Genomic DNA, 19,357 nt, shown 5'->3' with positions numbered 1-19,357 from the left:
ACCACAACACATAAAAAACATTTGAAGGGCTTAATGTTTACTTGAAAACTGAGGCTTAGGAAACAAAAGAATTATCCACAGATACTTCAGAGCTGTCCTTAAAAGTATAAAAATTGCCTGGTATTACTGAATACTTAAGGCCCTGCCCAAGGCACAACAAATCATTCATACATTCAGCAAACATTTATTCTGCCATCTCCATAGAGGGAGACCCTGTGTTAGGTAACTAGGCCACACGGATAAGAAATGAGTAGTCTAGGAGCAGACATAAGCACACAAATAATCAAATAGCCATAATACAAAGAAGAGTATGAGAGGCGTCATGTGTGTAAAACAAAACTTACTTGGGAGATCAGAAGCAGTGCTCATCATGTCCCACTGGCAGAATGAGGGAAAGTGCCTAAAGAAGGAAGCATTGAATTGGGCGTGTAAGGTGTGTACGATTTCTGTGAGGAGAAATATATTAAAGGGACATTCCAGGTGGAGGGAAAGCAGAAGGAAATGTTTGGAGGTGGGAACACATATAGTGGAAAATATAGTGGAACAAAGCTGAAGAACTCAGCCCAACTTGACCAACTAGAGATATAGAGATATCAAGTACTGGGAAATAAAGCTAAAGGGTGCCAAATAGAAAAGAACTTGGACTCCAGGCTACGTATGGGTATCATGAAAGTTTTTGTAATACACAAGTTCTGTGTTGTTGTGGGGTTTTTTTAAAATTTCTTGTATAGGTTAGAGCCAAACACAGCAGTGGCAGGAGGTTTGCACAATGGTCAGTCGGGAGGACATGAAGTTCTGAAGCAGGTCAGAGGCACATAGCAGTGGGAATGCACCTAAGGAAAGTGACTGATGAGATATTTCAGAAACTGAATCAGACCCAGGCCTGAACTGTCAAACCTCAGGTACTGTGGAAAGAGCAGAAACCCCAGCTAGAGGAGGAACTGGCTGAGGGACAGAGGTGGACAGTGAATATGGAAGCACATTTTTAAGATATATAACTGAGATATAACATCTGAGTGGTTTATTTTTCAAAAGTCTAAAAATGTGATAGAGACGTGTGCAATAAAACTTGAATGCCTATTTCTCCCGGAACCTATTTTATTCCTTAAACCTTTTGAAGAGTTATTATCGGGGCTTATCAGAATAATGTAGTACTTGAGGGTAAAAACGCAGCCTAGTAATCCAGAACTTGACCCAAGATGGAGAGCTCCTCAGCCACCATGACCTTGCCTTGGTGCTGTGGTAGATGGGGAGGAAGGTGACCCAGACGCGGGAGAACACCATATTTATATGGTGCTTCCATTCTGTTACCCAGCTGAGTGTCTAGGGCAGGACCAGGGAATGTCCTTCCCCATAGCCTTGCTCCAGGCACTTCTCAACCCTTCTGCAACTCATGATCACACACCTCAAAAGCTGCTCCCCAAGGAAACTCCTAAAAACAACAGTAAAATGCAGAGCCAATCCCTCCTAGCAGAAGTTCTACTAGTTACTCATTGCAGCTCCCCATGAGTACAGGGGCTGTTGCAGGGTTAGAGACTCTTTCAATGAAACCCCCAAACAGAGCGTCAGAAGAGCTGCCTTCTGGTCCCAAGCCTACCACTTGTTACCCCTGAAACCATAAAATATGAACCTCCTAAATCTTAATTCCTCCATTTATAAGGTGGGGATAATAATGCATACTCCACCTATTTCATGGGTTTGTGAGATTACAGAAAGCTGCAAAGTGCACAAATGCCAGGGCCAAGCAGTCGTTGAGGGCAGAAACTACACAAATTCATGTTTGCGCCCTACATGGAGCTGACTATGGAAGGAGGAAGGTGGGCAAAAAATACCGTAACCTGGGCCCCACAGGCAGCCTAGTGTTAGCCAAGGAATATCGTCTACCAGACCTTCGAGAAGATCTGTCATCCATGTATACCTCCAGGCCCGGTGACCTGCCCAAGCTCTTTAGAGGCACAGGGCCCAGACATGCAATCAATAACCCATTCAGTGTAGACGGTGTTCTTACCCCCATTATCTCACAAGTAGCCTTGGAGCTGGGTAAGGAAGAATTACTGAAATCCCCATTTTCAGCCTGAGGTCCAATGGCTTATCCAGGGAAGGACTCCTATCCAGCAGGTCACACCCCCAGCCCACTGACCCTTCTCTACACCAGTTTCTTACACAGGCGGATATCTGACAGTCATTTCAGCTTTCGAGATATTTCAAGTTCCAAATTCTCCTTTATTACAAGGTATTTTTCTTATTTCATCCTGTCCTCAGCAATATTTCACATTCAGCTTTCCCTGTCAGGAGTCTACTGACCTCCTCTCTTAAAGAAAAAACAGTTCAGTGGCCACATTTGGCACCAGAAACATTTTTGAAAACAGAATCATCAAAACTGGGCCTTGCCATATAGGTCACCTTCACAAATACATCCCCACATGTACCATTCAAGATGTGCACCATTATTGTGCTTAAACACACTGCACTAGGGCACTCGAAGAGCAACGATGGCTTGCTAATTGAATAAAGTTTTAACATAAATACGTACCAAGAAGGCAGTTGTAACAAACGCGTGGAACACTGAGGTAAAAACTTCCAGACTCTATCAGTGAAAACTGATTTGCATTCATGGAAGGGTCTCAAAGTAAAGGGAGCAGCTTAGAAAAATCACCCTGGTATTCCAGTCTCACCCACCCAAAGGTTCTCAGCCTGAAGGTGTCCAGGGAAGGGTTAGGGGAAGAACCGCATTTCAGTGCGCTCTCTCGCGAACAAGCCCCCAGGGAGTTGGCGGAAGTTTCGGCTGGAAACACCTGCCTGCGTCGCCCCTGTTCCCACTCCCTTCCCATTACCCGGGAAACTACGACACAGCTCCCCGCCCCCGCCACCCTGCGCCGCCCCCCCCCCCCCCCCCCCCCCCCCCCCCCCGTCAGAACCCTAATGGATCCTTAAGGGCCCAGTAGACCGCGGTTTAGGGCCCAACAGACTTGGCAACCGCTTGGTAAAGGCACGTGCCCCGTGGCCTGCCAGGGCCCCGCCTGACCTGGGGATCCCAGGGCCGCGCGCGCCGCAGGGATGCGTGTCACCTGCCGACGGCCCCGCAGCGGCGAGTCCGGCCCCGGCCCGCGCCCCTCCGCGCGCAGGGAGGGCGCCGCCCCCGGGCTGCGGGCCAGCGCGGGGGAGGAGAGGCCCCAGACCACGCACCCACCCTCCATTAAGAAAGCCCAAGAAAGAAAAAATAAAGCTTCACTAACCGACATGAGTGGTCACTGTGGCCAGTCGCCGGGTGAGCTCCTGGGGGGCCATTTCTTCTTTTAACCAAAATAGCATTTCGCCGAAAAAAACAACGGTCAGTATATAAACAAACAACAAAAACTGTGTCTACTGCTGCTCTGGATGATTTCCAAAGGGCATCTCCTCCGCAGGTGCTCTGCCCTCACACTCCTCGCTCCCTTCGGGCTCCACGCGGGGGTCACGGCCGGGCGGGCCGACGCCCCGGGGCCGCTGGGCCAAGGCCGGCCACGCCCTCCAGGGGATTGTTTTAGATTAAGCGGAGCCGCTTCCCCAGCGTGACGTCTGGCTCGGAGAGAGGGGAATGGCAGCTCTGGAGGTGAGCGAAGCAGGTCGCCCCAATGTCGCGGTAACTGCGCGTCGGGCGTCCCGGGCCGGGGCGCGGGGGCTCCTGGATTTGCCGTCCTGGGCCGTCGGGTCTGCGGCGCCTCCTCGCAGGGGGTCGGGATGGAGGATGCTCGGTCCGCGCCCGGGGGAAGCGCGGAGCCCGCGAGGCGGGGGGCGGAGGTGGCTGCGGGACCCGCCGCCGCGCCCCCGCCCCAAGCCCGGGGCGCGCCGCCTTCCCGCCTCGGCGCCCACCTTTCCCAGCCGCGGGCGGCACGGGGCCGCTGGGGGGAGGCGCGCACGCGCCCGAGCTTCTCTGGTACCCGCGGGGGGCAGCGGCTCCGCGGGGGCGAGGAGACGGCGGCGCGGCGCTTCCGCCCGCCCGGGGATCTCAACGCGGCCCCGCGCCTCCCCGGCTCGCTCCCCCTCCTTCCCTCCAGGTCTCGGCGGAGAAGCCGGGTGAGAAGGGGGCTCCCTGGGGAAGGGGGCCATCCCGCCAGCATCCCGTTAGGAGGGCTGGGCGGCGGCCTGCAGCGGCCCCTGCTCCTGACTCGGGCCGGGGGCTGCTGCGGAGGGGTGGGGGCGGTTGGAGTTCGCGCTCCCTCCTTTAGGGTTTTCTCAGTTATCCGCGTCCACGGGGCACACCTGCACTGGGCGCCGCGCCAGGGCCGGGCACGGCTGTGCGCACAGCCCCGCCGCGGGCCTCGCCGTGCGCCGGGCCGGCCGTCGGGCGCGCCTGCGCTCGGTCCTGCGGGGCTGCGGCGCGGCACCCGCGTCCCCCCACCGGTCAGCCCCCGGCGGCTGCTCCGCGCGCACCGGGCGGGAGGCGCTGCCCCGCCGCTTCCCAAGGTGGCTCCTGATGCCACCTGACGGGAAGACCAGGACTGACCCCTTTCAGCAGAGCCCCGCAGGGAGACCCTAAGCAGAGGCGAGTCTGCTCAGGTGGTCCCTCAGCACTCGACCCCCGGGACCCGGAATATCTGGTCGTGGGAGTATCGGGACCACCCACATGTTCTGCACCAAGGCCAGGAGGCTCAGCTTTCCTCTTCACACGTTAAAAATAAATAAGTAAATGAACAAATAATAAATCAGTCAATCCAAACCCCAAACACCCTGGATCCAATCTCTAGTAGTAGCCGCTCATGCCAGGGGTTTGGGGACATTTTAAAATGTTTTCTGTAACAACCGTGGGCTGTGGTTAAGAGATGATGTTCGTCCACCTGCAGCATGAGGTGTGTCCAGAGGCTCCTCCCTCTGCCTTCTAGGAGGTCTGAGCACCTTGCACTCTGCCTGCACAGGTAGAACCACCATTTTTTCACAGCAGCCTCTTGCAAGAAATTCAGAAAGGTGTTAAAGACCCGAAGGAGTAAAACAGCTCTGGGTTGTGTTTCCATGTTCACAAGCATTTCTGAGGAAACGACGGAGGCGTTTCCTGTCGGTAGTAGTCAGAACCCTGGTGCCTGGTCAGAGCCCGGTGTGAGTTTGGGTCACTAGAAACCAGCACGTTGTTAAGGAGACTGAGGACGCGGAACCTTCTGGACGTTGCAGATCCTCAGCTTCCTGGAGGAGGCCGCGCCCTTAGGGAGGAACGGGAGGCGGGAGGGGCCTGTGAATCAGAATGAGAGCCAAGAGAAAGACAGAAAGGCAGCAAATCGCAGGCCGGTGCTGCCGTCCTTTCCCACATCTGTAACTTCACGGTCCTCAGAGGTTTCCATGGAGACGAAGTGACTGACTTTATGGCAAGATGCAGCAGGCCGTGCCTGGCCTCAGAAACCGATCCCGTCTCCCATCTCTAACACATGCTCTCCAAGGGCCTGGGCTGCTTCACCCGGGTCACGGGGGGCGGGGGAGGCCAGCGAGGACCCCGACTGTGATCTTCAAGCTCCCTTTTCCAGTTCTGAGATCCTGTAACTGTCAAAAGAAATGAGCACATCATTTTCAGTAGCCCATAACTCAGTCCTCTAAGAAAACAGTCATTTTCTCCACTGTTCTTATAAATGTGGACTTTTATAAGAAGCCCCGCACCTGGGGCTTCTGGTCTCCTCTCCTTCCCCACCCTCCTGCCTTCTGTGCTTCCTTTTCTTTTTTCTAGTTATGATCTATTTCCTTGCTCTAAAATATGGCAAAATTAAGGAACAAGCCAGAATAGCTTGCCCCCCTCTCCAAGTAATTAATAATCAGTCACATCTATTGAACATCAATTATACGCCCAGAGTTGTGATAGGCATTGTCAAGTACAGCTACCACCACTATATAATAAGGAACTGCTCTGTACCTGATATAATGGTAGGCATTTCACAAACATCAGGTAAGCCTCACAATAACCCTGTTAAGGGATTTAGTCTCATTTTACAGATGCTGCTGGTACAAGGACCAAACTGCATATTACTAATCTTAAGAATCTAGACCATTCTCTTCTTTCAGGTAAGGATTTGCCCGAGCTTGCAGAGAGAAACCATCCTCCAAACACTGCCAAGGTAGATTCCACCTCCCTGTCAATGGGCTATCAGCACTGCCTCTGACAATGAAGAAAAAGACAAAGGACCCACCTTGGGTGCCGCAGGTGTGGGTGAGGGATGCCTGGGGCACCACCGGGGCCACTCAGTTTAGTCTAGATCAGTGGTTCTCAAACTAGCAGAATCACTTTCCAGGTGACTTTTTAAAAATACAGATTCCTGGCCCTACCTCCAGAGATTCTGCTTCTGTAGTGCGAGATGGGACCCGAGAATCTGCATTTCTAACAAGTCCCAGGCATATTGATGCTCCTGGTCCTGGGACCACACTTTGAGCCTCACTGGCCTAGAGCAAGGGCTCTTCAGACTTCTTAGACTACAAACCACAGAGTATCTCACAGAGACTAATATGCAGTGCTTTACCTATTTTTATTTTTAAAATATTCTGGGACTTCCCAGTTTCCAGTTCAACATGAAAAAAGCTTGGAAGTTGCCACTCCATTCTAACAACAAGAAAAAAAGCTGAACAAACTGAAAAATCAATGAACTCTTCTTAGCTCCATAAGAGACATGAGGTCAGAGGGCAAACCACTGCCCCCAAATTGAAGAAACTGACAGGCAAATACAGAGAATCACAACTTACAGAAGCCCAGAAGACGCAACCTCTGCAGGAACCAGTGCTGGCATAAGGAAACCCAAAACAAACTGCAATTGATGGATTGCTGGAGGCTTAGTGTGGAAAAATATAAGGAAAATCTCCAGAGCAACTCAGTCATGGGGAGGGGGGACACTTTTGTGAATTTTACTTCCATGAGCTTTACCAGCTCCTCACAGTAAATATCATTTCTCCCCAACTTGGTCTATAGATTCATTGCAGTTCCCATCAAAATCCCAGCAAGTTATTTCATGGATATTGAAAAACTGATTCTGAAGTTTACATGGAGAGACAAAAGACCAAACATAGCGAACACACAAAAAATTGAAGAACAAAATTGGTGGACCAACACTACCCAACTTCAAGATTTACTATAAAGCTACAGTAATCAAGACAATGTGGCACTGGCAACTGACTAAACAGATAGATCAACTGAAAAGAATAGAATTCCTATAAGTAAACCCACATAAATATATAAGTATAGTCAACTGATCTTTGACAAAGAAACAAAGGCAGTACAGTGGAGTAAAGATTGTCTTTTCAACAAATGGTGCTGGAAAACTGTATACCCACAAGCAAAAAAAAAAAAAGAATTTTGACACAGACCTTACACTCTTTACAAAATTAAGGTTTTTCTGTTGTGTAAAGACACTAACAAGAGAATAGAAACAGAAGCTGGAGACTGGGAGAAAATATTTACAAAAGACACCTGCTAAAGGACTGTTATCTAAAATATACAAAGAACTCTTAAAACTCAACAGTAAGAAAACAAACAACCTGATTGTCAAAATAAACCAAAGACTATAACGTACATCTCACCAAAGAAGACATACAGATGGCAAACATGCGTGTGAAAAGATGCTACACATCACATGTCAAGGAACTTGAAAGCTGAAATAACAATGACATACCACTACATACTTGCTGGAATGGCAGAAATCCAAAACACCAACACCACCAAATGCTGGTGAGGATGTGGAGCAACAGGAACTCTCATTCATTGGTGGTGGGAATGCAAAATGGTACAGCCACTTTGAAAGCTAGTTTGGCCAATTTTTCACAAAACTAAACATATTTTTATCATGTGATTCAAAGATTGTGTTCCTTAATATTATGTCCACACAGAAACCTGCACATGGATATTTATAGGAGTTTTATTCATAACTGCTAAAACTTGGAAGCAACCAAGATATCCTTCAGTAACTGAATGGATAAATAAACTATGGCACATCCAGATAATGGAAGAGTATTCAGCATTAGAAGGAATTGAGTATCAAGTCATGAAAAGACATGGAAGAAACTTAAATGTATAAATATTAAGTGAAAGAAGACAATCTGAAAAGGCTGTTTACTGTATAATTCCTACTATATGACATTCTGTAAAAGGCAAAACTATGGAGACAGTAAAAAGATCAGTGGTTGCCAGGGGTTATGGGTGAGAGAAGAAGGAATAGGTGGACACAGGATTTTTAGAGCAGTAAAACTCTTTATGATATAAAATTTTGTCCAAACCCATAAAAGTGCAACACCAAGAATGAACTCTAATATAAATTGTGGACTTTCAGCAATTATGATGTTTCAATGTAGGTTCATTAATTATAACAAATGCACCACTCTGGTGGGGGATGTTGATAATGGGGGAGGCTATGCATGTGTGGCAGCAAGGGGTATATGGGAAATCTCTGTATCTTCTCAGTTTTACTGTGAACCTAAAGCTGCTACAAAAAATGAAAGTCCACAAACTTGCAACTCAAAGTCAAATAAGTTCTGGAGATCTAATGCACTGCATAGTGATTATAGTCAACAATACTGTATTTTATACTTCAAAGTTGCTAAGAGACTAGGTCTTAAATATTCTTACCACAAAAAAGAATAATTATGTGACATGATAGAGGTGTTAGCTATGGCTATAGCAATAATCTTACTGCAATACATAAATGTATCAAATCAACCCATTGTATATGTACACCTTAAACTTACACAATGTTTTATGTCAACTGTATCTCAATCTTTTACAATAGCATTATAGAAAAAAATAAGTCTTAAAATTCTGTGATATTTGAGGTTATTAAGAAGCGCGTTTTTTAAAATATATTTTTCACATTCTTGAAAACAAAATTTTGTACTCGTTTATATCCTACTATGGCTACCCTCTGTCCTTTTACAAGCTTTAAAGATTAAAGGTCTTGAGGTTCCTCGCTCTGGAGCCCGAGAGAGACAACCCACGGGCCACAGGAGGACAGATGGGCCAGCACCCAGGGGGTCGAGGCTGAAGGCTGAGCAAACCCCTCGGAGCCCAGCCCGAGGGGCGGAGGAAGCAGGGACCACGCCCCGATGGGCACGCGATCCGATTGGCCAGTCTCCGCAGAACCCTGATCTGTTCTCTGATTGGTTTGGGCAGTGACGCTCCCTCCCGAATGCCTCGCTCGGATTGGCCTATTTCTGGGTTTTGACCTGGACGGCGGCCAGAGGAGGACAAGAGACTTGGGTACGGGATGGAGAGAGAATTTGAGAGGGATGTCTGCGCCGCAGTCCACCGGCGGCGGGGCTCCAGGGAAACGGCGGCGGCCTGTGGGATGTCGGTGCTGCTGGGGGCGGCTGAGAGGACCGGGTGGTAGCGTGTCCCGAGCCTGCTGCTATGGCTGTGGCTGCGGCTGCTGCCCAGGTAACGGGGTGCGGGTGTTGGGGGGAGGGGTGCGTCCCTGCCCGGGGCGGGGCGGGGCGCGCGGCGTTTGGCAGGCTTGAGCCGTGAGAAACGCACGGGGACCCGAGGGTCCAGGCAGAGGGGGAGGGCAAGAGGCAAGAATCTGCACGTCCGGGAATTCTGCTGTCAGCTCCGCCTGCGAAAGGGAGTCCCCCTGCAACCAGCCCTTCCCTTCCTTCCCCTTCCCTGCGTCCACCCTTCAGCCCGCCGCTTGCCTCAGTTTCTCCATTTACGAGGTGAGGGGAATGGCGCTGCGCCTGCCATCCTTTAAGCTCCCCTCCCCTTGGGAGCAAGAATGGGGTTGCCAGATTCAACCATAAAAATACAGGATTCTAGTTAAATTTAAATTTCAGGTAAACAACAAATAATCTTTTAGTATTAATATAGCCCGAATATGAAACAAAATTAAAATAGAAAACATTCTTTGTTATTTGTCTGAAAGTTAACTGCGTGCCCTGTTTTTTTATCTGGCAACCCTCAGCAAGAATAACACTTGGACACCTCCTAACCTTTTACAGTGAGCCTTTAGTGTGCTTTCATTATAGTGCCTACATAGTTTTAAATCTAATTCTTTCTGCCTAACACCGTCGCACCCTTAAGTCAGAACCACCATCATCTCTTGCCTGGTGGTCAAATGCTTTACCCTCCCACACAGTCTTCCTATTTCTCTCTTCCTTTTAAAAACATTATTTTTTTATTGGGATATAATTTACATACCATAAAGTTACCCTAAGATGTACAGTTTAGTGGTTTGTAATATATATTCGCAAGGTTCAAACATCATCACTATCTAATTCCAGAATATTTTCATCAGCGCAAAAAGAAACCTCATACCCATTAGCAGTCGCCTCCCATTCTCCCCTTCCCTCGGCTTCTGGTAACCACTACTCTACTTAACGTCTATGAATTTGCCTTTTCTGGACACCTCATATAAATGGAATCATACAGTATATGGTCCTTTTGCCTGGCTTCTGATTAGCATAAGGTTTTCAAGGTTTATCTGGGTTGTAGCATGTATGAGTATTTTATTCCTTCTATGGCTGAATACTATTCCATTGTATAGATACACTACATTTTATTTATCCAGTTTTAGGTTGATGGACAATTGGAGTTTGTTCCATTTTTGGCCATTATGAATAATGCTTCTATGAACACTTGTTTACAAGTTTTTGTGTGGACATATAATTTCACCTTTTTTAGAAGTATACGTAGGAATGGAATTGCCAGTCATGGTGACTCTATGTTTAGTTTTTTGAAGAACTGCCAAACTGTTTTCCACGGTGGCTGCACCATTTTACACTCCCATCAGCAGTGGGGTTCAAATGTCTCCACATCCTTGCCAATGCTTGTTGAGAGATATTGGTCTCCAGTTTTCTTTCTTTCTTTAATTCTTTAAGTCGTAGAATTCTTCAGTGAAAACATCTTGACCTGAAGATTTCTTTTTTGGAAGCTTTAATTACAAATTTATTTTTTTAATGGTTATAAGACTATTCATATTATCTATTTTATGTTTGTTTTTGGTAGGTTTTCAAGGAATTGATCCATTCTTTTAAGTTATTAAATGTAAGAGCTGAATTTATGAGGAATCATTGAAAGTTTTGATATTAGTATATCTCTAAAATAGGCATATGTCATGCAATTAATTACATAAGTATAGGTAACAAAGACACATAGTCATGCTGAGTAAGATCTAGAATGTATGGAAATACTACAGACCATTAATCTGTGGTAGAGTGGCAGTTTCTGAAGTGTATAGCATTTCTGGTCTTTTCCCCTTTTTTTGTAATTTGATACATAAAAATATAATACTAAGTATATTGCAGATTTTAATAAGGGTGTGTTAAAGTGAGATTTATTTAAATTAACTTTTTTTTTTTTCCACATCCAGGAATTGAGCCTATAGTAGAGCTTCCTCCCTCACCTTATTCAGGTCTCTGCTCAGTTGTCACCAATTCAGAGATTCCTTCCCCACTTCCCCATTTGAAATGGGACTCCTATTTACTTGTTTACTGAATGTCTCCCTCACTAGAAGGTAAGCTCTGTCAGGAGAAGGACTTTATTTTATTCCCCTGCTGTGTCCTACAGTGTCTAGTACCTAGAAAGTCTTAACTATGTGGTTGTTAAATAAATGCATCTTTTTCAGGTTCACACAACTGGTGTTGCCTTTGGTCCTATTTATTGGGGTGGCTTCGGGTTATCCTGTACACTTCTCATTCCTCCTATCAAGGTGTAAAATTCAAATCTTAAATTTGGAAAGAAGCTCCTTTGAGGTTGTCTAGTCCAGTCCCCTCCCAGTGCAGCAATCCTGCTGCTGTGTAGTCTCTGTATTTTGTGGGAGTGTTCTGAGTGACAAGGCTTATTACTCATTACTTAGGACTTAGTGCTCCCCTAACGTGAGCCAGTCAGTTGTTTTCACCCCACTGCTCTGTGACCTCCTTGTCATACCATAATTCAGTTTTGAATCCTACAAATCCATAGTTTAGTAGAGCATATGCTCTGTAAGTGTTTTTCTTGAAAATTCTGTTTTACCACTCGTGAGAGGCCGTGTTGTGCTTCCTCTTCTCAGGTGGTCAGGCTGCACAGCACACTGACTTCTTATTCCGCCTCTCAGGCCACCCAGAGTCTGAGGCTGGAAGTGAGCACACGAGAATCTTTCAGTATCACAATGATCCAATTCCCCTCAAAGGGCCTCAGCCAGGCAAGCTTTCTGCCAGGCAGCTCTGGGTCTCATCCTCAAGGAGAAAGCTGGGACCGATGCTTTCAAAATTCAGACATGACACAAGGTAAAGAATGCTTTTATGTTTCCTGGTCATCAAGTTTTATCAAGTTGATTATCAAGGTTTTTTTGAAACCTGATTGAAACCTGCTTCTTTGACTTCATTTTCTGCTGTCGTGTTTTATTACCAAGTAGAGCTTTCTACACATCGTGGGCACACACATAAAGGCTGAAATATTTCCCTAACATTGTAGAAATGGGTCTCTCTCACCCATACACCAGGTCTCCCTGCACCCTGTGCTGATGCCTTCCAATTTATTCAGCTCGTTCCTCCTCCTGGTCCAGCTCGCTGTAGCCTCTGTACCTGCTGCAACGTTCTTGGACACTGGGACTAGAGACAGAGCTCTGCTGCAGGGGCTCTGGCTGGCTGGCTCCTGGTTTCTCCTTCTAAACCACACCCTGGAGACTCAGATGCCCTTGAGTTCCCCATGACTTAATGTTGAGTTATTTCCTCTCTATCATTCCATGATTGAATGTTTATCTGCGTGAACACCTCAGCACCTCATAGTATCATAGATCTGAGCGTAGGCAGGACTACAACCGGGACTCATCTTGGCTGCCACATGTGTGTATTGCCCCTCTCTCACCCCTTAGCATCTCCACTAAATTACTGCCAGCTCTTTCTAAGACCTCAGGAGGCTGGAAAGCCATTACCTCATGAAGTACTTTTTTATTCAGCTCTCCATTAGAAAGTTCTTCCCTCTAAATTGATCCAGAATATGTGCTCTCCCCAATAAACCTCATAATTTTTATTCAGGCTAATTCTGATCTTTGGAGCAAAAGAGAAAAAAATCTAATTTATTCATCTCATATTTAAGATTGTTAATTTCCAAATTCATTAATAAATTCTCACTGAATGCTTATTGTATCATCTTTTATCTTCTTACAGTAAATGAAAATACATCTACATGTTTTTCACCAGGGATTCTTGGCTTGAACAAACTTAGTATAAATTGGTCCATCCAGAACTTTCTTTTTCATTATTGTGCATACGTGCAGAGTTTTTGTTTGAAATTAAACAGTAACTAGGTTGGCAGATATGGTTTGCAGGGCTGTATCTCCACAGGCTGAGAAACTGAAGCTTTCTTTCCTTCAGGGTAGACAGCCCAAGCCCTTTGTGTTCTTAAGTTTAAAGTGCAGTTTTGAAAACTGCAGTGTTCAGAAATTAGTTGGGAAGCTTTGTTGTTTCTGATGGATGCTGTCGTCCAGGAGGGGGGAATTCCCTCTCTATCCCTGAGTTCCTGTGGCTGAACTGATAATAAAATTGGCACACGATCAGATTAACAGGAGAAAAAGCAAGTTAATATGTGTGCATATAGATAATCAGTGACGCTCTGAGAAATGATGACCACCCAGCTTTTTATACTTTTTTTAGACAAAAACAATGTATTGGTGAAGAATTGACAAGATAAATACACTTAGGTGTGGGTGTTCATTAGTGAGGGATCTAAACACTGTTTGGGCTTGGGTAACAAGGTTTGTTTCTGTAAGCTTTTTGGCCCTGGATTCCTTAACGCTAGTGATAAGGGTGTTTCCCTCAGCTCCCCTGTAGCAAGGAGGCACCTTTAACTGCAGAGACTTATTTCCTGCAGTCAAGGCAACAAGCAAGGGTCAATGGGCCTTTCTTGCACCAACTGCTTGTCAAGTAATTTTAATTCAAAGTTATCAAAACGCCACTGTGGAATATTTTGGGGTGGCCTGCCCTGGGCCCCAACAAATCTGTAGGCTTTAAGGTCAAGGCTGTATTAGTCAGTTTCCTATTGAAAAGACACTTATTTTTAAAGTGAATGGTAAAAAAAAATAAAATAAAAAATAAATTGAATGGTAATCAGTGATTACATATCAGAACAATTTGCCTCGGAGCTGTGAAGACAGAGCTTGTTTCACTTCTCACATGCCTTACACATAGAAGAAGAATACAGGAAATGTTCCTTTTAGTTCTTTGATTATCTAGCTGGTATCTTTATGAAACTGAGGATCCCAAGTTTGAAAAAGCACAAAAATCTAATTAAAAATAAGACACTTAAAAGGACTCTATCATGAAGTAGTTTGATTAGTTGTACACTTGGAAGTGACTCTGTGTTGTGCTGTATAAAAGCTGTTTGCAGACCAGAATTCTAAACTAAATATGAGCAGCGCACAATCTAGCCATGTGCTTCCGGAGTCATTTGATGGAGCCTTTATTTCTACAACATAATAATTTAAAGCTTTTGACTTTTAGATCCAAAAGGAAATTCTGGCACTTGAATACTGTCTGGGAACAACTTGTCATGCCTGCTTTGTGGAATTGATGTTCAAAATGAAATGCAAAAAATGCAGACTGTCACAGCACATACCGGGAATTGGTACTCCAGGGAGAACAGGATATGTAAATAGAGGATATCTTTGTAAGTATTACCATTATTTTTCCTAAGGCATTTTAAACCAGTGATATGTGGGGTATGGGAAAGAGAAATAATTAGCCTAATTGTTTAAGCCAGTTGCCATCATGAATATCTAGAGATGATGCTAAGACTTTCCTGTAATAGACTTTATTTCTTTTTAGAATGGTATTAGGTTTACAGACAAATTGAGACAATGGTACAGAGAGTTCCCACATACCTTGAACCTAGTTTCACATATTATTAGCATTTTATATTAGTATGGTATATTTGTTAAAATTAATGAACCAACATTGATACATTATTAAAGTCCAGAGTGTATTCAGATTTCCTTAGTTTTTACCTAATGTCTTTCTGTTCCAGGATCCCACCCAGGTTACCACATTACATTTAATTGTCATGTCTCCTCTTGGCTGTGACAGTTTCTCAGATTTTCTTTGTTTTTGATGACCTTGATCGTTTTGAGGAGTGTTGGTCTGATAGTTTATAGAAGGCCCTACATTTGAAATTTGTCTGATGTTTTTCTTAAGGTTAGACTGGGGTTAGGGGTTTTGGAAAGGAAGATCACAGAAGTAAAGAGCCATTTTCTCTTTCTATCAAGGGTCTGACTGTTGATCACATGGCTGAGGTAGTATTTGTGAGGTTTCTCCACTGTAAAGTCCCTCTTCCCCCTCCCATCCTGCAGTCTTTGGAAGGAAGGCTCTACGCACAACCCACACTTAAGTAAGACTTATTTTTTTAATTTTCCAAAATGGATCAAGATGCTTGTTTTCGATGAAGCAAATAAATATGTTGAGCCAAGGGGTAAAGGGTCAAATCCATGAGATTTACCAGAAATGAAATACAAGTATTGAGGTGTGATGTGATTTTGCTGTAGCTGGCGGGTTAGGTTAATTGTTACAATATAGCTGTGAAGTGCTATATTGTCCTTTCCCCTGCTGAAAGCAAGTGTTTCCTACAATCTCTGTCTGGCTTATTTCTGTAGTAAGACAGGGACGCTTGGTCTCAAACATTATTTCTCCAAGTATTATTATGAAAACTGTTATGTCTGCTTAATTGATGTGTCAACATAGTCATTGTCTCTCTTTAAGGTTGTGCTGCTTTCTGCCTGATGCCAGCGGATCTGTTGCAAATTCATTAGATCCATTTCAAATTCTAGTGAAGAAGAAGTGACCTTGAAAGGATCAGTATTTTAAATAATTTTGAAAGAGGGTAATGTTTTTCTAATTGATATACCTAAAAATTATAGCCAGGACTTTTTTTAACCTTATTAAACTCAGTGCTAAAATAGCAGAACCTACTATCATGTCCAGTCATTTGTTGTGAAGCTAGTAAACACAAGCAGAAAAACAACAGGTATAAGATGAACCTCTTTTTTTTTTTTTGTAAGTCCAGGTTAATTTGTTCTAAGATTTGGTATAATAATATCTGTATTTAGGCAGAATTAATAGAATTTCTAATTGATCTCTTCCACTGGTAGGGATGAGAGAATCAAATGGCTTTTTACTGCAACTCTGAGATGAATTAATATTTTCCTCTCTGAAATACTGTAGGGAAAGAAATTGTATGTTGTTTGTGACTTACGAGAGGCCAGCAGGCTGTTCTTTTTCAGAACACGAAGCAAAGGTTGACTGGCTTCTGAGAAAAATCCATGCCAGGAATTTTAATTTCTGATGTGATAAGGGCAGCTATTCCCCATATTGCTAATTAAGACACTGTTAACATCTAATTATTTCCTTAATAAACGGAAGCAGGATCTAGTTACAATGTAGCTGTGAAGTGCTGCGTTGTCTTTGGCTCCTGCTCAAAATAAAACTGTTTCCTTTCTAGCCCTGTGGCCAAGGTGCTGTAGCCGCCAGGGATGCTTGGTCTCACACATGTTTCCCAGTTTAAATGCTGAAGCAACCAATGACTCTTGAGGATTAAGTCTGTTAATATATTGCAGGTGGTGACAGAAATCGACATTATCAAGAGGGAATTCAGGTAAGGGACAAACCACATTTTTATTACTATGACTTATTGGGGTTTCAATTCCTTATTTAATTATAATATTTATCTCCCAAAAATTGGTTTTGAGGGGAAGATTTTAAGTTGTCTTTGTCAGCTCAAGTTATATGGGAGGATAAAAACCACACTCGAAAGCGAGCTATATGCTATCTTTGCAGTTCATTACTATCCGTGGCCCAGAAGAGTGCGCAGCCATTGATTTTGAATCAGAATGTGAATATATACTATCGCATCTCTGGCTCATGATTTTATGTACAACTAGTGTCAATGGTTGTTGACTAGGATCTGCCCACTACTTGTAAAAACTATATTCTTAGTTGAGTATTTGTCATCTTCATTGAATTACTTGCTTTTATTCCAGTGAATTAAAGCCATGTATCACTTTTCAAGTGTGATTTTGTGACCCAGACAACCTTGAAAATCAGATAAAATGAACCAAGAAAATAATCTTATCACCTAGTAACATGATAAGATATATTTAAATTGTACTTTGGGAAGATTTGTGGTTGATCAGAACACAGTGGGAAAGCAAATGTGAAATAAAAAGTCCAGATTCGGGACTTTATACAGCTGATATTCAAAGGAAAAGTCAATAATGCTGTTAGCTCTGGTTGTTTTAACTTGTACAGGTTTTTGGGGTTTTTCCTTTTTTGTCATGTTGCTCAAATCTTGTGCTTTCTTGGTGATTCCTCTATAACCTGGATTTTTCTCAGCGTTTTCTTGTAGCAATTTATATTGACCCTGGCATAGATCCTAGTGGCTTTATCATTAAATTTAATTATGTCTTGCTACTAATGTAAAAATAACTTTGTTTTAAAAAATATAATAGTTGATAAGAGTAGATGACAAAGTGGTGTTCAGAAATGGCGTTGACTTAATTTAAGACATAGTTTCATAAGTGAAACAGCATGCTCTTTGGATAAAGAGAATCAGTGTTTCCATATTTGTTTTTCTCTTGTTCTGTTTAGTTGATATTTTAAGTTGCTCCAGCCACTTGGTTGTATTGTGTGTTTCGGTGGAGAGCTGTGGTGGTAATCATATTTCAGTCTTTTGTGTTACCATGTATGAGGTGATCAGAAAACAGTGATAAATATGGGTCACCACAGAAAATTTTTGGAGGTTCCTCTCCTCGCCACCACGTACTGGGAGCGTGTTAAGTGCTGGGTCAGGCTGTCCAATGGAACTCCCTGCAGCGACGGGAATGCTCTCGTCTGTGCTGCCCACACAGCAGTGACGGGCCACCTGTGGCTACTGAAATGTGCTTAATGCAACTGAGGAACTGAAGTTTCTATTTTATTTTAATTAATTTAAACTTAAATAGCCACATGGGGCTAGTGACTATTGTATTGGACAGCATGGTCTTAAATAACAGTTAAAATTCCAGAGTTTATATTTGCAGTTTATCATTCCAACTGTGTTCAAACGGGCTACATAACTGTTCTTTTTGTTCTGTCCCTGGTGTTTACGTCTGTCCCAGGCTGACACCTGCTCTTGGCCACTTTGGTGTGGGATTTAATTTCACGGCCCCAAACACAATACCGTCATCTGCTTTATAAATAATAATGCTGAAGATGCCTGATAGAATCTGCTCTCGGAGCCAGATGTGTTCTTTGGCACTAACTACAAAAGAAATCTTTTCTTTTTCCCTTGACATTGTGATGAGTATCTGGTGCTCCGATTACAGGTACTCTGTGTACTATCTTGGCAAATAAACCACCACTGATGGTTAACAAGTAGCTCATATTGTTAGTAGTTCACATAGTATTTGGTAAGTAATATTCATATGAATAATTTTTCTTCTGTTCAGAATTGGCAGGTGGAGGAACATTTGGGAGGAAAACTGTGGCCATTAGCATTGAAGAAGACAAGAGGATTCTTCAGGACACTGAGACTTCCCACCACACTGTAGTGGAGGACTTTTTTTTCAATTGAATTTATTGGGGTGACACTGGTTAATAAAATTACATAGGTTTCAAGTGTCCATTTCTATGATACATTATCAGTATATTGCGTTGTGTCCCCACCAACCAAAGTCCAATCTTCCATCACCATATATTTGACCCCCATTACGCGTTACTGTCCCCCTAACCCCTTTCCTCTGCTTACAACTATAATGTTGTCTGTGTCTGTGAGTTTTTGTTTGGTTTTTGTTTGTCTATTGATTGCTTTCTGTTTTGTATCTTACATATAAGTGAAATCATATGATTCTTGACTTTTTCTGTCTGACTTATTTCGCTTAGCATATATTCTCAAAATCCATTCATATAGTCACAAATGGCATTATTTTATCTTATGTCTTAGTAGTATTCCATGGTAATTATGTACAACTTTTTTTTTTTTTAATGTACCTTTATTGATTTCAGAGAGAGGAAGGGAGAGGGGGAGAGAGAGAGAAAAACATCAATGATGAGAGAGTCACTGATTGGCCGCCTCCTGCACGCCCCCGACTGGGGACCAAGCCTGCAACCTGGGCATGTGCCTGACCAGCAATCGAACCACGATCTCCTGGATCCTAGGACTATGCTCAACCGCTGAGCCATGCCCAGCAGGGCTATATACAACTTTATATGCAGTTATCGATTGAAGGACACTTTGGTTGTTTCCATGTCTTGGCCACTGCGAATAATGCTGCAGTGAACATAAGGGTGCATTTATCTTTACAAATAAATGTTTTCAAATTTTTTTGGTAGATACCCAGAAGTGAGTTTACTGGGTCATATGGTAACTCTATTCTTAATTTGGTGAGGACCCTCCATACTGTTTTCCATGTGGCTGTACCTGTTT

The 19,357-nt window shown here is 44.0% G+C and overlaps 1 protein-coding gene, 1 long non-coding RNA gene and 2 other non-coding genes across 5 annotated transcripts in view; 3 read left to right on the top strand and 1 right to left on the bottom strand.

Annotated features, from left to right (window-relative positions):
- MCF2L2 (MCF.2 cell line derived transforming sequence-like 2) overlaps nucleotides 1-3,312 on the bottom strand; it is a 149,299-nt gene extending 145,987 nt beyond the window's left edge. The window contains exon 1 of the mRNA XM_016218026.2: nucleotides 3,237-3,312. Coding sequence (XP_016073512.2) covers nucleotides 3,237-3,312 — 76 coding nt within the window. The remainder of the gene's footprint in view (nucleotides 1-3,236) is intronic.
- Nucleotides 3,313-9,227: 5,915 nt separating this feature from the next.
- Nucleotides 9,228-18,553, top strand: LOC107541128 (uncharacterized). 2 transcript variants are annotated; one of them, XR_001603583.2, is made up of 6 exons: nucleotides 9,228-9,370; nucleotides 14,407-14,572; nucleotides 15,168-15,289; nucleotides 15,658-15,778; nucleotides 16,512-16,549; nucleotides 18,381-18,553. It is a non-coding gene; the product is annotated as an uncharacterized LOC107541128 (long non-coding RNA). The 2 variants fall into 2 exon arrangements; XR_015714676.1 differs by having other exon boundaries at nucleotides 15,168-15,778.
- Nucleotides 15,445-15,579, top strand: LOC148092924 (small nucleolar RNA SNORA63). Its single transcript, XR_015714746.1, has one exon. It is a non-coding gene; the product is annotated as a small nucleolar RNA SNORA63 (small nucleolar RNA).
- Nucleotides 16,315-16,445, top strand: LOC148092923 (small nucleolar RNA SNORA63). The gene has a single exon (XR_015714745.1). It is a non-coding gene; the product is annotated as a small nucleolar RNA SNORA63 (small nucleolar RNA).
- Nucleotides 18,554-19,357: the final 804 nt, after the last annotated feature.

This window comes from Miniopterus natalensis, chromosome 6 (assembly GCF_054644295.1).
Source record: "Miniopterus natalensis isolate mMinNat1 chromosome 6, mMinNat1.hap1, whole genome shotgun sequence".
Lineage (NCBI taxonomy): Eukaryota > Metazoa > Chordata > Mammalia > Chiroptera > Miniopteridae > Miniopterus > Miniopterus natalensis.
Note: the sequence above shows the minus strand (reverse complement) of the source record. Positions and strands in the feature narration are given on the sequence as shown.